Source organism: Drosophila sulfurigaster, chromosome 3 (genome assembly GCF_023558435.1).
Source record: "Drosophila sulfurigaster albostrigata strain 15112-1811.04 chromosome 3, ASM2355843v2, whole genome shotgun sequence".
Taxonomy (NCBI): Eukaryota; Metazoa; Arthropoda; class Insecta; order Diptera; family Drosophilidae; genus Drosophila; species Drosophila sulfurigaster.
In genome coordinates, this window is record NC_084883.1 from 30837309 (window position 1) to 30852189 (window position 14881).

The 14881-nt window shown below is 38.0% G+C and overlaps 1 protein-coding gene across 3 annotated transcripts; it reads left to right on the forward strand.

The window, feature by feature from the left end:
* The first annotated feature begins 115 nt into the window (after positions 1-115).
* Positions 116-14383, forward strand: LOC133843135 (putative fatty acyl-CoA reductase CG5065). Of its 3 annotated transcripts, XM_062276556.1 has the most exons (8): positions 119-386; positions 5877-6160; positions 6220-6645; positions 12978-13176; positions 13245-13484; positions 13543-13674; positions 13907-14032; positions 14097-14383. In XM_062276556.1, the coding sequence occupies exons 2-8, from the start codon at positions 5884-5886 to the stop codon at positions 14215-14217; spliced, it is 1521 nt and encodes a 506-aa protein (XP_062132540.1). In that variant the 5' UTR covers positions 119-386; positions 5877-5883; the 3' UTR covers positions 14218-14383. The 3 variants fall into 3 exon arrangements, with proteins under 3 accessions (XP_062132543.1, XP_062132541.1, XP_062132540.1); XM_062276559.1 differs by lacking the exons at positions 12978-13176; positions 13245-13484; positions 13543-13674; positions 13907-14032; positions 14097-14383 and adding exons at positions 9655-10093; positions 10184-10315; positions 10371-10499; positions 10604-11566 and having other exon boundaries at positions 116-386; XM_062276557.1 differs by lacking the exons at positions 12978-13176; positions 13245-13484; positions 13543-13674; positions 13907-14032; positions 14097-14383 and adding exons at positions 11573-12011; positions 12283-12414; positions 12478-12606; positions 12665-12943 and having other exon boundaries at positions 118-386.
* Positions 14384-14881: the final 498 nt, after the last annotated feature.

Below are 14881 nucleotides of genomic sequence, written 5' to 3' on the forward strand. Positions count from 1 at the left end.
CCCGACTCAATGCTCCAACCAGTTAATAAATAGACTCACTTTCAACTCACGGACTTCAGCCGCAGTCGGTTCAGTTCCATTCCATTCATATTGCCAAGCGCCAGCCCAACGCGGTTCAGTCTTCTTTTGAACGCCGCAGCTGTCAGTTGCTCCAGCTCCAAGCTTTCCAGCTTCAAGCACCTAGCTCCGAATTTAGATATATTTTTGTATAACTAACTTACAAAACTCGTGTTGTGCTCGTGGCATTTGAATTTATTGGTCGACGCGTTCGTTTCTTTTTACTTAACGTGTGTCTGTGTAACGTGTTTTGTTGCTGGAAATTTTTCACGTTTTTTAATTAATTAACAACAACAACAGCTCGATAAAATAAATAAGCACTGCAAAAGGTAATTAAAACGCTTACACACATCACAAAAATGGCTAACACCTATGTGCCACCTATGTTGGCCAAGTTTAGTGTTGTATCCGTTTTTTTTTTCGCCAGCTGGAGGAGACACTGAAATTATTGCTAAGTGTAGTTTTAAACAATTGCCTGGTGACCTCTGCTCATTTAATTGTCTTGGTAAAAATGTTTAAAGAAACCGCAACAGAAAAATGCTATAAACTATTTGAAACACTTTGGTGGCTATTAGCTGCCCAGCGAAGCATTTAATTGGAAATGCAATAATGTCTGTTATTAATTGTTAACAACAAAAACAAAAACTTAAGCAATAAGCGTAAGCAAAACAAAACAAGAGACATTTCCCATGCAACGATTAACCTTTTGCACCATCGATTCACGGGTCACGCTTCGGGTCAGGGAGGCAGAATTGCAGGTCAGGGACGAGTTTTAGCTAAACGATGCTATCAGTTACCAGCTCTCGCATATCAGTTTACAACGCTTCCGTCTGCCTGATGGCATATTTCTGAGTACTTCCGGTTAATTTTTTTCCATAAATTATCGATTAGATAACGGGTTTGATAATCGGTTTACAAAATGAATTTACATTTTGTAATAAATTAATAGTTGAGGTGTGTGAATATTGTTACACATGCTTCATATGTAAATTGATTGATATTTTCATTTAATATTTATTTATTCAAATAGCAATCATAATAAAGTATTAAAAATTTTGAAATTTTTGATTTACATTTTTCCATATTTAAAGCTTTAAATTTAAAAAGTGGGTAAATTTTGTAAAATATGAATTTTATTCTTATGTCAATTTTCTTTAATGGAAAAATACTCAAATTACATAAATAAAGGGTATGTTATAGTTGTTCACTCGCATACCACCTTTATTATTTAACTTTTTTGATCCATTTTGGCCAATTCAACGCGCCCCATCTACAGTGTCTGCCAATGTATTTGTTTCTCTTCACTTCTGTGTCAATGGCAATCACTCTAAGCTTATTTACATACGAACATTGGAGGTTGTCGGTTGTCTGCGGCTTGCTTTTGGTTGTTTCGATTTTTTAGATGCCATAAGACCCCCTAAAGGGATGAGATACAGACATACACACACACATATATATACATAGATATTGATAGATTGTAAAGTTTGTTTGATTTCATGGCTTTTATTTTTGTGTTTTGATGTTTTTTTTTTTTTTTTTTTGTTTTAATGACCGCACTCTTTTGGCAAGTTTGAAATGAGGTCAAACGCAGTTATATTCATTCGTTATTCGTATCAATATTTCTCCTACGGCTTGGAGTTCTATTCGTAGACAGCAGCATCATCATCATCATCGGCAACGTTGCAAAACGTAAACAACACTTTTGCCATCATTTGTGTTACAGCCAACTGATTAAACCGGTTTAAAACACTCTTGCCACTCTGCATATTTGATGACAAGTAACAGTCACACAGACACACTGAAATGAGGAAAAGCATTTCAGCTAAACGTAGGCTGGTAAATATTTAAGCAGATTCGACAAATATCCATTAATTTGAGGGCTCTCAAGAATGGCGCATGCCAAGGCCGTGCATATTTGATTAGAAGCTTTACAACGCAGCTTCGAGCGATATCTCATTAGTATTTGATAACAAAGTTACAATCGTAAACTGATTGAGCTGGATTGATGAACTGGCTATTTTGAAGCGTGACATAACCTCAACAATGATAATTAAGTCGTTAGACGGACATTAAGTGATGCACTGCATTTGTCTCAATTATAACTAAATAGTTATTGAGTTGATCCCCAGCTAGAAGTATTAAATTTCACATTTATATTATGTGTTGTTTTTAAGGTTTATTAAACGAGCCATAACCTCAATTAACTGCCATCCAAGGTCGTCGAAATAAAAGTCAGTTTTAATGCACTTAGCATTATGATCGACTTGACCGTTGCTATTACTATATATGTATGTATATGCATAATTCGTATATGAATAGTGTCAAGAATAAGTACGTATTTTTCTTTTTTTGTGCGAGATTATTGCCAAATATGGATTCTAGTGAGCCATTAACCTGCCTGCCGTCTAAACTATGCTAATGAGCTGGACGATATATGTAGCTATATACATATATGAGTGGCTCAATCTGCATGTTGTGACTGTCATGTTGATAGTACTTGTGGCACTAAAGATATGCTATTAAATTGCATGGCACAGTGCGCAAGTTCGTTGCCTAAGTCTTTCGTTTTGAGCGGTGTTTTTTGTTTTGTGTTTTGTTCAGTTTCAATTACAACTTGTTGTTTCCACTTGTTTTTGGCATTTTCCACATCTGTCTGCCTGTGTATATGTTATGCTTATGATTTTTCGGTTCGAGTTGCGGCTGCAAATGAATTGGAGCTGTCTCTTTGCGCGCTTGCACAAGTTGCCGACTCGATTTTCATCTTCTTGCGACGCAGTGCTTTAATTGGCAATAAACATGGAAATGAAGCAATTTGTCAGATACGTTAAACAACAATGAATTATGAGACAAGTGTGAAAAGTGCATTCTGCGACTGCAGTCGCTTAGCTTAGTTATTAGCCAAGTTCATATATCAGAAAACAACTCGGCAGTTCGTTGGCTACTGGCACGATTTCAGTTGTAGTTCAAGGTGTCGTTAGTTCGCGCTTGTTTATTGACACACATCTTTACAGATCAGCTACTGAGTCTGACTTTAGATTTTTGTGCGACGTCATGCCGCAATTACAGCGCATTTCCTCGGCTCGATTCAGTTGGGCACACTTTCCTTAATCGCTCAACTGAACAAACACTCGCAGAAACTGATACAGCTATAGATAGCATACTTATTATTATGTACAGCTATCGCTAGACAGATGAACAACGCCTTGCTTTTTGTTTGTGTGAGTGTGTGTGTTATGGTAAATAGACAACATGGTGACAAACCGAAAAAGCCGAAATGCCGAAAAACTTGTTCAGTGTTGCATGAAATGTGCGATTTATCAAATGTAAAAGTGCTTAAGCTGCAAATGCACGACGAGCAGATACCACTTAAAAGCAATTTTATAAATATTTGATGAAGAATATTAATCCCTTTCACTTACTTTTCTCTCTTTATAATAGATAATAAAGAAATGAAGATTGATCATTTTTAATTATTATTTTTAAAAATATTTTTATATTAAATACTTAATTAATTTACTTCTTATATGCATAAGGAAAGTGAAGCTCAATAATTTAGAATCAATAATATATAATAATAATAAAGATTGACTGTCTTCTTAATGAGTTTTATTTATCATTTTTATAAATATTATATTTTATATAGAATACCTAACCAATACCTAACCACACTTTTCGCTCCTTAAATGAAGCTTAATTGTATATAATTTCAAGATAATCATTTTAAATGTTTTTATTTTTTTTTTTTGTATAATTTTTATAAATATTTTTTATAGAATACTTCAACATTTCAATCTTGATATACGAAATAAAAGACATCATACTTAAATCTTTATGCTCCTTAAATGAAGCTTAATCATAGATAATTTAAATTCAAAGATTGACAGTCTTCTTAATGAATATTCTTGTTGTGTTTGCTGATCATAAGTATAAAATTTTATTAGCTAACTCGTTTATATTTTTTTCACACTTTCGTTCATAATTTATTTGCTTGTTATTTTATAAAACTGGATATGCCTTAAAATAGCGCTTCTCTTTGCCTTTCTTGAATAGGGAACCACCTCATTTGTATAAACACAGTTTTTTTGGAGGGTAAACTCACTGAAAGCGAAACCAAACGACTTTCAAAGTGAGGCCGTCTAGAAATGTCACGAAGCGACGTTGCGGCCAAAGAGCAAGGCAGCTTAGACGGTACATAAAATGCTGTGCTATGGAGTGGCCATAAAGAGAGGCAAAGTGGCACGATTTAAACGAGGTTTAAGCTTGCCCAAAATGTAGACAAGATGTGGCCAAGTGTAACAAAAAAAAAAATTACATGAAGCACAACAAGCTTACTTTAACTTGGAGTACAACCCCAACTCCAGCTACAGCTACAGCTGCAACTCCAACTCCAACTTCAGCTACGACTTCAATCTGCATTGTGCAATTTTTGGGAAAAACTTTGCAAGCTTGTGGCATGCTGCATGCTGCGTGCTGCTCGCCGCTTGCAACACTTGCAACACTCTTTTTTTTTTTTTTTACTTTTTTTCCATTAAGCCTAACATCAGACATGTTAGACGGGTGTTGGTGGTCCAACTTTATTGCTTTAACTGTGTCAATACTATAAAGTAGCAGTCTGTATCTGGTCTCGACTCTCCTCCTGTCTTTCTGGCTATGGCTTCTGCCCATTGGTCGCCAGTTGTGAGTTGTTAGTCGATGATGTTGTCGTTGTTGCTACCATTGTGTATTGCTATTAAAGTGATCAGCGAGCCGTCCAGACATTCGCCCCGTCGCATTGCGTAATCGTTAGCTGAAATGCAAAGAAATGCGAAATCGACGCCGCAATCAAAACTCAAAAACATACAAAAATTGAAACCAGTTTCAATTGAACAGGCTCAAACAGCTACTGCTACTGCGACTTGGCTCACATTGTGGCTAAGAATTAGCTCCAGTTTTGGGCCAACAGCTTTCGACACCTGCTGCTGTCTGCTGGAACGGAATGTGGGCTACAAGCTGCGAACTGCGAGCTGCGCGTTTGAGTGTAATGCAATGCCACAACGCCTGTTGCAACCTCAACTTACATTCTTCCTCTCTCTTTCTCCAGCTCTCGCTCTATTTTTTATACCCGTTTGCCGGGTAACAACATATAATAGCTTTATGCAAAGCAAAGAGAATTTAATAGACGTAACTATAAAATTCTTTGACAGAGCCAAGTCTGTTGACTTCGATGCTGTTTATCTGCCGGTCTATCATATATATCATACTATGTTATATAAAAACCTATTAAAAGAAGCTGCTCATTACTAACTTTAATGATGATAACGCGACAGGCAGATTAAGTCTGTTTTAGAATTTATTTATGTATTTCTTCAAATCTAAAAAATAAAGATAAATAAGCAGTAGTTCAAGTTCGAATTCATAATAATGTTTATATGAATATTACAACTGCGTCCTTAAACATAGTACCACATTTTATGTTGCTTATTTGTTATCACTTTACAAATAGTTTTTGTAAAAAAAAAACATTCCAAAAAATAAGTTTTATATACAAGTTCTGAATGTGAGAAAAGCGGCATTGGGCTGATATATTTCATTGTTTTTTGGAGTTTTTTATATATAAATAAAAAAATAATAATTTAAAATAGATACCAGAATTTCAATTTATAATAAAAGATATGTATATCAAGCTTTCAATATATGCATAGAGAAGTCAATATATTTATATTTACTTTGATATTTAAGTTGATAAATAAATGAATAAGATTCTTTATTAATTTTTGCTAAAACTAGTTAAAAATTGCCAATTATAGTTTTCTAACTTGTTTCCCTTTGTTCGCTTGCAGCACCAAGATGGTTGATCTATCGCCAGTACAAGAGTTCTACAAGGACAAGACCGTGTTCATCACGGGTGCTTCCGGTTTCATGGGCAAAGTGCTGCTGGAGAAGCTGCTCTACTCGTGTCACTCACTGAAGGAGGTCATCATCATCTGTCGCCCCAAGCGCGGCAAGGCGCCCGAATCGCGTCTCGAGGAGATGTTCAAGCTGCCCATCTTTCAGCGTATCAGAGACGAGCGTCCCGAGATGTTGAAGAAGGTGACCATCTATCAGGGCGATGTTACCTACGATTGTGAGTAGAAACTGTTCTCAACTCTGAATCTGTAATTAATTCTTGGCTTTCTTTACTAGTGCTGGGTTTGAGTGGCGACAGCTTGAAGCATGTGGTGGACAACACTAACATTGTGTTCCATATGGCGGCCACGTTGAAGCTCGAGGGCAATCTGCGCGATGCCATTGACATGAATCTGCTGGGCACACAGCGTGCCCTCAATGTGGCCAAGCAGATGAAGCAGCTGGAAGCATTTGTGCATCTCTCGACAGCCTTTTGCAACTGCGATCAGGAAGTGATGTACGAGAAGGTTTATGAGTTCCCCCACAAGCCCGAGGATCTCATGCGTCTGGCTGAATGGATGGATGTGAAGACTCTGGATGCGATTACGCCTGATTTGCTGAAGCCACATCCCAATACTTATACCTATTCGAAGCGTCTGGCCGAGATCCTAGTGCGCGATCATTACGAAACGATGCCGGTGATCATCGCCAGGCCAAGCATTGGTAAGTTTTTCAAGTCAATCGGGTTTTTCTTTTAGCCATCATCTGCTGCCTCGGTGTCTTGAGGCTGCGATGCCTTCGCTTGCTTTGTTGCTTCGCTTTCCTTTTTTTTTGGCTATAATTATTACCATTTTTTATGTACACTCTTGCCTATAAATATAAATGTTTTTATGTGCGCGCTGTCGACATTAAAAATCATCTCTAATCCTCCGCCTTTTCGCTTGACCAATTAATTTGCCTTGCCAGCTGCAATCTCCCTCTCTTTATATATATATATATAGTTGATTTATGGCCTAATCCCACTGCAGACTGCATTTGGCAATTGCATTTGTGAAGGGGGGAATGGAATATAATTCCATGCATTATGCAAAGTTATTGCCAGTTTGTCGGATTGAGCAAGCTAACCCCCGAAGGCTGAACTCATTGAATATATTTGATAGTTGCAAACTGCAGCTGGGCTGTTTATCATTTTGAGAAAGTTAATTATCAGAAACTTAGCGCTTCGCTTATTCCAGCTGTAACTGATATCCATAAGGAAGTAAAGTAAAAGCTAAGCAGGAACTGAGAAAGTTACAAAAAGTTGTTGTAATTTAAGATGTGAAAGAAATACAAAATACTTGAATGACTCTTGAAGCTAGCTTCTTTGTTTCAGTATTATTTCATTACTCTACAGATTGTTATAGCAAGAAAACGTTTTAGAAGTCTTAGATTTATAATTTATTATAGAATTGTTTATTTGCTTTTTTTGGTGAATCTTCATTTATTATATGACTTGTAGGCTCAAGTCTAAAAATAGAAAATTTGTTGTTTCAAAGACAGTTTTTTTTTATTCGGTACTAATTGGTTACTGAGTCATTAAGTAGACGTATATACATACATACTCTGGGCATTAATTGTATGTGTCTATTCCATTTATGGCCCGAAATACATATTAATTAAACTAGTTTAAAATTTGCCTTAAATGCGAAAACTTCTTTGCCAGTTTCGCTAACAATTTAGATAGTTTTGCAAATAATAAATTATTTGCATAGGATGAACTCCTTTTGCGAACAGTCTGACGCACTTTAGTAATTTATTCATCTCATTAAATTATAAATATTTTACGCAATTTTTTCACATGCCAATGTCCTAAGCTACAAGACAAGAATGCGATGCTAGTATATATAAGAGAATAGAATAGTCTTAAAGAATATAATATATGCTATGAAGTGATGTTTTAAAAGGCAACTCTTGAAAGTTTCTTAAAAGTCTGATGGATTGGCAAATTGGCTTTTAGTATGTCAGTTAAAGTTAGCATTACCCAGTTACAACTCATTAGACAGTTAACTATGTTGTATAGTCAGACAGGTCTAAAAGTCTATTAGATGCATCTCAAGAATGCGCTAAAACTTCACAAACATTGTGTTGGCCTATGTTGAACTTGTCATAAGTTGGCAAAGAGCCAGAAAAATTAGCAAATTGAACTTAATTCCGTAATGGCTTAACGAATAGACATAGACAAAGACTATGTGATATGTGTTTACATATTGATGAATTGATTGACTTTAACAGCGAAGCGCGTTAAAGTAAAGTTCGTTGAGTTCAACTCATTTAGCGAGCCGCAAAATGTTGGGTTTGGCAACATTTTGACGCCGACAGTGTAGGCCAAGTTATTTTTTCGGTTGCCCAATCGAAAGCCAAACTCAAGATTTCTATCTCTCTTGTGGGTGTGGCCGAACACCTTTTATGTGCAGCTAATTGACACTCTTTCTTTATTTTTTACGACGCGCTTCCCGTCATTTCTTGTTTTTTACTACATTTATGCGAAACTTTTTAGGTCTATTTTTATTTTTTTTTGCTGCAAGTGTATATGTATTTTCTAGCTTTAAATGTATCTGAAGGTGTATATGCAAAATGACTCTTTTTTTTATTTGTGTCTCTCATGTGCTCTCTGTGAATCTTACTCTAAATGTATCTCTTAAGCTTTATGTGTGCGTATCTCAAGCTGTAAATGTAAATGTATCTGTATGTCAAGGAAGTGTGCCATAACTATCTTTCCCTGCTGCGCTTTATCCAAATGCTCTTTAACCGCGACTTTGGACTTGCTTGCACACGCTAAGTACTCCTCAAAACTACACACAGTTACACGCACAACCAACACACACAAATACACACACTGAAGACATCGTCGTCGCCGTCGTCGTCGTCGTCATTGACCAACAAGTTCAATGAGCATGAAATTGAAGTTGAGTACAATTTGCAGCAATTGCTAACTAAACTTCAAAATCAAGCTGGCAATATAAATGAAAACAAAGCCAACTAATGCAAGCAAACCACGCCCACTTAAAATACGCACCACGCCCCCCAAAACAGAAGCTTGCCACGACCTTTAAAAACTTGCCACGCCTCTTGTTTCTAGCTCAAGGTGTAACTGCCAAAGTATCCTGCAGCTTAAGCACTAAAAATTCTAGAAAAAAACATAAAATAATGGCCTACAAGTATAAATGAGTATGCCAAACACTTTTCCCCGCCTTGTCTCTTGCTGCCTTGTCTCTCCTGCTGTTGAAACTGTAAAGAAACTAAATACAAGTTAAGGAAAAGTAAATGAAAATTATCAAAGTGAATAAAAGAAAACACACCGCTTCTGCTTGCCTTGTCTGCCGCTGCCAATTGTCTTGAAAACTGTAAACAAAATAAAAACAAATCCCGGAAAAACAGACGTTAATAATCAAAAGCAAATGACAATTTAAATGCTAAAGAAAACACGCCACTTTCCCTCGCCTTATCTGTTGCTGCCAATTGTCCCGCAGCTTAAGCACGCCAAGAATTCACTTGTACTCCAGCTCCACTCTGGCTTCCTCCCACGCCACCAACTACACCTCAGCCTACAGCTCAGTTCAGTCTACAACACGCTTAACCACGCTGTCCAAGCTGCCTGCTCTTGTTGCTCCTGCTGTTGCTGCTGTTCCTTTGTAAGAGAAATGCTCTTCTCTCCTCGCAACTGCGAATCTGATGCCTAAATTTCCTGTGCAGTTTCGCCATCGGCCTACGAGCCCGTGCCTGGCTGGGTGGATAATCTGAATGGACCCACGGGTTTGATGGTGGGTGCCGGCAAGGGCGTCATACGCTCCATGCTCATCGATACGCGTCACAAGTCCGAGGTCATACCGGTGGACTATGCCATCAATGGACTGTGCGTCATCCCGTATCAGTTTGTGACGCAGCAGCAACGTCCGGTGGATGTGCCGGTGTACAATATAACGTGCGCGGATCATCGCAAGATGCAGTGGGGCGAGGTGATTGAGATGAGCAAAAAGATCGGTTATCAGTATCCGATGGAGGCGGGTCTTTGGTATCCCGATGGCTGCATCACGACCAATAAATTCCATCACAATATCAATGTGCTGCTCTTCCATTGGCTGCCCGCCTATGTCATTGATTTCATGCTCTTCATACTCGGCCAGAAGCGTTTGTAAGTTGTTTGGGTTCGATCGCGTCGTCTGAACTGTACCGCAATCATAATCCTTTCCCTTCCCCATCGTTCCCTCGTCGTGACCCTTAGCATGATACGTGTGCAGAATCGCATCTCGGTAGGCTTGGAGGTTTTGCAGTTCTTTACGATGCGCGCCTGGTTCTTTAAGTCCGATGCCTACTCCTCGCTATGGGACATGATGAACGCTACGGATCGGAAAAAGTAAGCGCCATCTATTGGTAAAATGCAGTACTCAGCATTAACGTGTCTTGTACAGCTTTAACATGGACATGGATCCCGAGGAAACGATCCCCATGTACATCGAGTCCTGTGTCCAAGGCGGTCGACAGTATCTCATGAAGGAGTCTCCCGATTCTCTGCCACGTGCTCGACGCCAGCTTATGCTGTATGAATCGAATGAATAATGATCGAAAATCTTCTTCTTCTCACTCCCTCCCCTCCTTCTCTTTCTTTCTTCCTCTTTCGTTCTCTTGGCGTTTCAACTTATAGCATGTATATCCTGGATCGTGTGTGCAAGGTGATCATCGTAGGTTTCCTGGGCTACTGGACTTACGGGCTGCTGTCACGCCTTGTGGGCGTGTGAATCATTTAGCCACGTTAACGAATGCAGTTAGCCAAGTTAAATAAATATAGTAATTGCGCGCTTTATGATTGTTGCTTAGGTTCGCTTTGTTGGGTACAAAACGTCATTGAAGTTTTTTTTTATATTTAAGCCATCTTCTTATCCATGAATATATCTAATATCAAATATGAATAAAACGGTTCGAATATCTTTAACGAGTGCGTGTTCGAGTGTTGAGTATTGCTTAAGTGTCCAAACAAACAACGACGAATAGCCAAATTGTATACAGTCAGAACACACAAAACAGATACACACTCAAATGAATAAACTCACGATATTCATATGTCCTAATATCCTGTTATCCCAAACATTTCCTCTACTCCAATAATGAACAATAATGAACAGTGAATATATTCGCAACTAAAGACAATCTCCACTCCTACCCTATTATGAATACAATGAAAACTCTCCCTTACCCTACCCTACACTCATAAGTGAATGCTATGAATACACTCAGTATATTCATTTGCGCTCACAGATATACAACACCAAAAATTTAAAGAGAATAAACACTAAATTAACACTTATTACACTGCTCCACTATTGAATAAAATTAATACACTCACAATATTCACATGCATTCTCTTCCACTTACAACACCTAAACTAATTCTTCTTCAATTACTCAACTGTACACTCTACACCTCACACACTTGAATACTTTTAAAACACTCACTCATTATTCACAACACTCACACTACACTCACACCTAATTGGCTACGGTTCATCAACAATTTTGATGGAAACGGCAAATCATGTTGGGCTTTCCTCGGTATGTAGAATCCAATGACATTGGTTGAGTGCGATTCGAATTTTAATATGTAACTCTTCACACAGTTTCGCCTGCTGCGTATGAACCCTTGGGTGGTTGGGTGGATAATCTGAATGGACCCACGGGACTGATGATTGGCTGCGGCAAAGGTGTGATTCGTTCTGTGTTGGTGAATCAGGAGAACAAGGCTGAAGTCATACCGGTTGACTATGCGATCAGTGGTCTCATCGTGATACCCTACGAGTTCAATAAGCAGGCTAAGCGTCCTGTCAATGTTCCTGTCTATAACATAACGAATGCGGATCACCGTAAGATGACAATGGGCACTGTGGTCGAGATGAGCAAACGCATCAATAAGCAAGTGCCTTTTAATGCGGGTCTCTGGTATCCAGATCCCTGCGTCACCACCAACAAATTCTATCACAACTTCAACGTTATGATGTTTCACTGGCTGCCTGCTTATCTGCTCGACTTTCTACTGCTAATCCTCGGACAAAAGCGTTTGTAAGTATGACGGTGTTTCATTTCAACTTAGATGTAAATCACTCCGAGTAAATCATATTAATAGATTTACTATCAAGATATATGTATGTATATCTTCATTTCGAGGCTTTTAAAGTTACAGATAGACATTGAAACTCTAAATTACCGAAATTCAAGAAATAGCTACGAAATAAAACCGTGTTACGAGATCACTTTCTTTTGCTACAATCCTAATAAAGTTTTCATATTATCGTATTCATAAGTTTATCTAACTCTTTGCCTTCCTTTCCAGCATGTTGCGTGTTCAAGAAAAGATCTCGACTGGCTTGGGAGTATTGCAGTTTTTCACACTTAATGCTTGGACTTTCCGTTCCGACAATTTTGCCTCGCTATGGACCAATCTTAACGAACAGGACAAAGAAATGTGAGTAATCTAGTTTCAATTACTGAGAGTCTTGTCTGACTTATAATTACTTTCCTATTGCAGCTTCAATATGAACATGAATGTAAAGGAATCAGAAGAAGAATATATGTTTGTTGGTGCGCTTGGTGCACGCAGATACATTCTTAAAGAGAAAGATGAGGATCTGGACAAGGCGAGATTCCACATGAAAATGTAGCTGGCTAGAATACACAATGATTATAGTAATTACTAAACTCTCTTCTTTTTCTAGTCAAAAAGCCGTTGACATCGTCTGCAAGACACTCATAGTGGGCTTCTTCTTCTACTATCTAATGAAATGGACGGGAGTCCTGGCTTTATTTTAGTTTCTTCTTAAAAGTTCTTTAGCTTTTTTGTGGTCACAGGAATTTATGTAGTCAATAGCTTTAATTGTTAAACATATTCGAGATAAATATATATGCGTCTAGGTTTTGTTGTACACATCTCTCAATTGTTGTTTGTATCGCATGCCTGTATTTTTTTTATTAACTGCTAAGATTGTTACGCTTCTTAGAGCTTTTCTAACATGTATTCCGCTTGCACAGTGACGCCCGCTGTGGCGGAACCTCTGCCCGGCTGGGTGGACAATATGAATGGACCCACAGGTGTGCTGATTGGCGCCGGCAAAGGCGTCATCCGCTCCATGATCTGCAACGGAGAGCTTAAGTCGGAGGTGGTGCCCGTGGACATAGCCGTCAATGGTCTCATTCTGATACCCTATCACAACAGTTTGACAAAGCAAAAGTAAGCAAGCTACACACTCTCCTATATCATATCATAGCTAAGACTTATATACATATATTCATTTTCAGATCAGCGCAGCTGCCTGTGTATAACATCACTGTGGAAGATGCCAAGAAGCGCACATGGCAATGGATAATGGATGTGGGACGTGAACTTGGCCTTGCTTATCCATTTGAGGTGGGACTCTGGTATCCCGATGGCAACATGACCTCTAACAAGTTCTATCACACCTTCTGTGTCATCATGTTTATGTGGCTCCCCGCCTATTTTATCGACTTGCTCTTGGCCATTTTCGGACAGCGACGCTTGTAAGAAACTCGCCGACTCTCAACCAAAGCATTTATTCAATTCTAAAATATATTTCAGTATGGTTCGCGTACAGACGAAAATATCGGTTGGCCTCGAGGTGCTTCAATTCTTTACCACACGTAACTGGGACTTCAAGTCATCGCATTTTCAACAAATCTATCAGGAAATATCCGAAGAGGATCGCAAAATGTACGCTCAATGCTGTGACTAGACATATGTCATAATATTCGATAATGAAGTAGTACATTCAAGTACTTACTCGTACCAGTAGATGAAGCAAGTTTTCAATTGACATTATTTTTGAGCACATCTCATCATCCATCTGCCCATCAATATAGTTCATCAAGTTCTTTAGTAACATGTCTTGTGAATTCCTTCAGCTGCAATTCAATATTCATATACATTTTTATCACTTCAACAGCTTTAAAATCAACACCAACGATGTGGATGATTACGAGTACATGAAGATGAGCATTCTGGGTGGACGTCAGTATGTGATGAAGGAACCCCTCACATCGTTGCCCAAATCACGCATACAGCTACGATTGTAAATCGCTTTTATGCTCTGCCTGTCGTGTATAATCTAACGTATTTTATTTTTAATACTACAGCATGTATGTCTTGGATCGCATCTGCAAGACGCTTATAATCGGCGGCCTTATCTATTGGGTCTCCTTGAGACTGGGACTGAATGATCTGGTGCACCATGCACTGAACAGCACCAAGCATTAAGTGCTATTTGGATATATATTAAATGCATATTCACATTGGGCAAGAGATATTGTTGTATTTTTTTATCCACTTTATGTACCTCTCAGTTTTATTTGTTCAGGTCTTACGTATACGTAATATTTTTTATCATTTCATTCATGTACAAATAAAATCAAGCATTTTATAAGCATAAACTTGACTACAAAGTAGTTTTATTTATATGGAGGATAAGTTATTTGATCAATTTATTTGATAAGCATAAAATGAACAGTGATTAGCTGCAAGTATATTTGATAGAACGAAAATTTGTAACTTTTTAAAGCCTGGCAGAAAGCAAAACTATCGGCAGAGGAATTGTATTTATGAATTATATTTTTAAGAAATATTTCTATACAGTCAATCTATTCGTACATTATTCTAAAATAAATGCCAATCATTTTGTAAATACATACATCGAAATCTTGGCAGAATAAAACTTGTGCCGCAATGTATGCAGCAAATTGTTAATCAATCAGTCAACCCGAAAGTAGTCAACATTTATTTTCCATGTGCAATGTATGCTCAATTTGAATGTTCAAATAAACGAGGTTTTTATTTAGTCAACAAATTGAAATTTCACGGAATAAATGATGTTTCCCTCAATCTGTCAATGTTGTCTACATAAGAACGAGATTCTACTACCTGG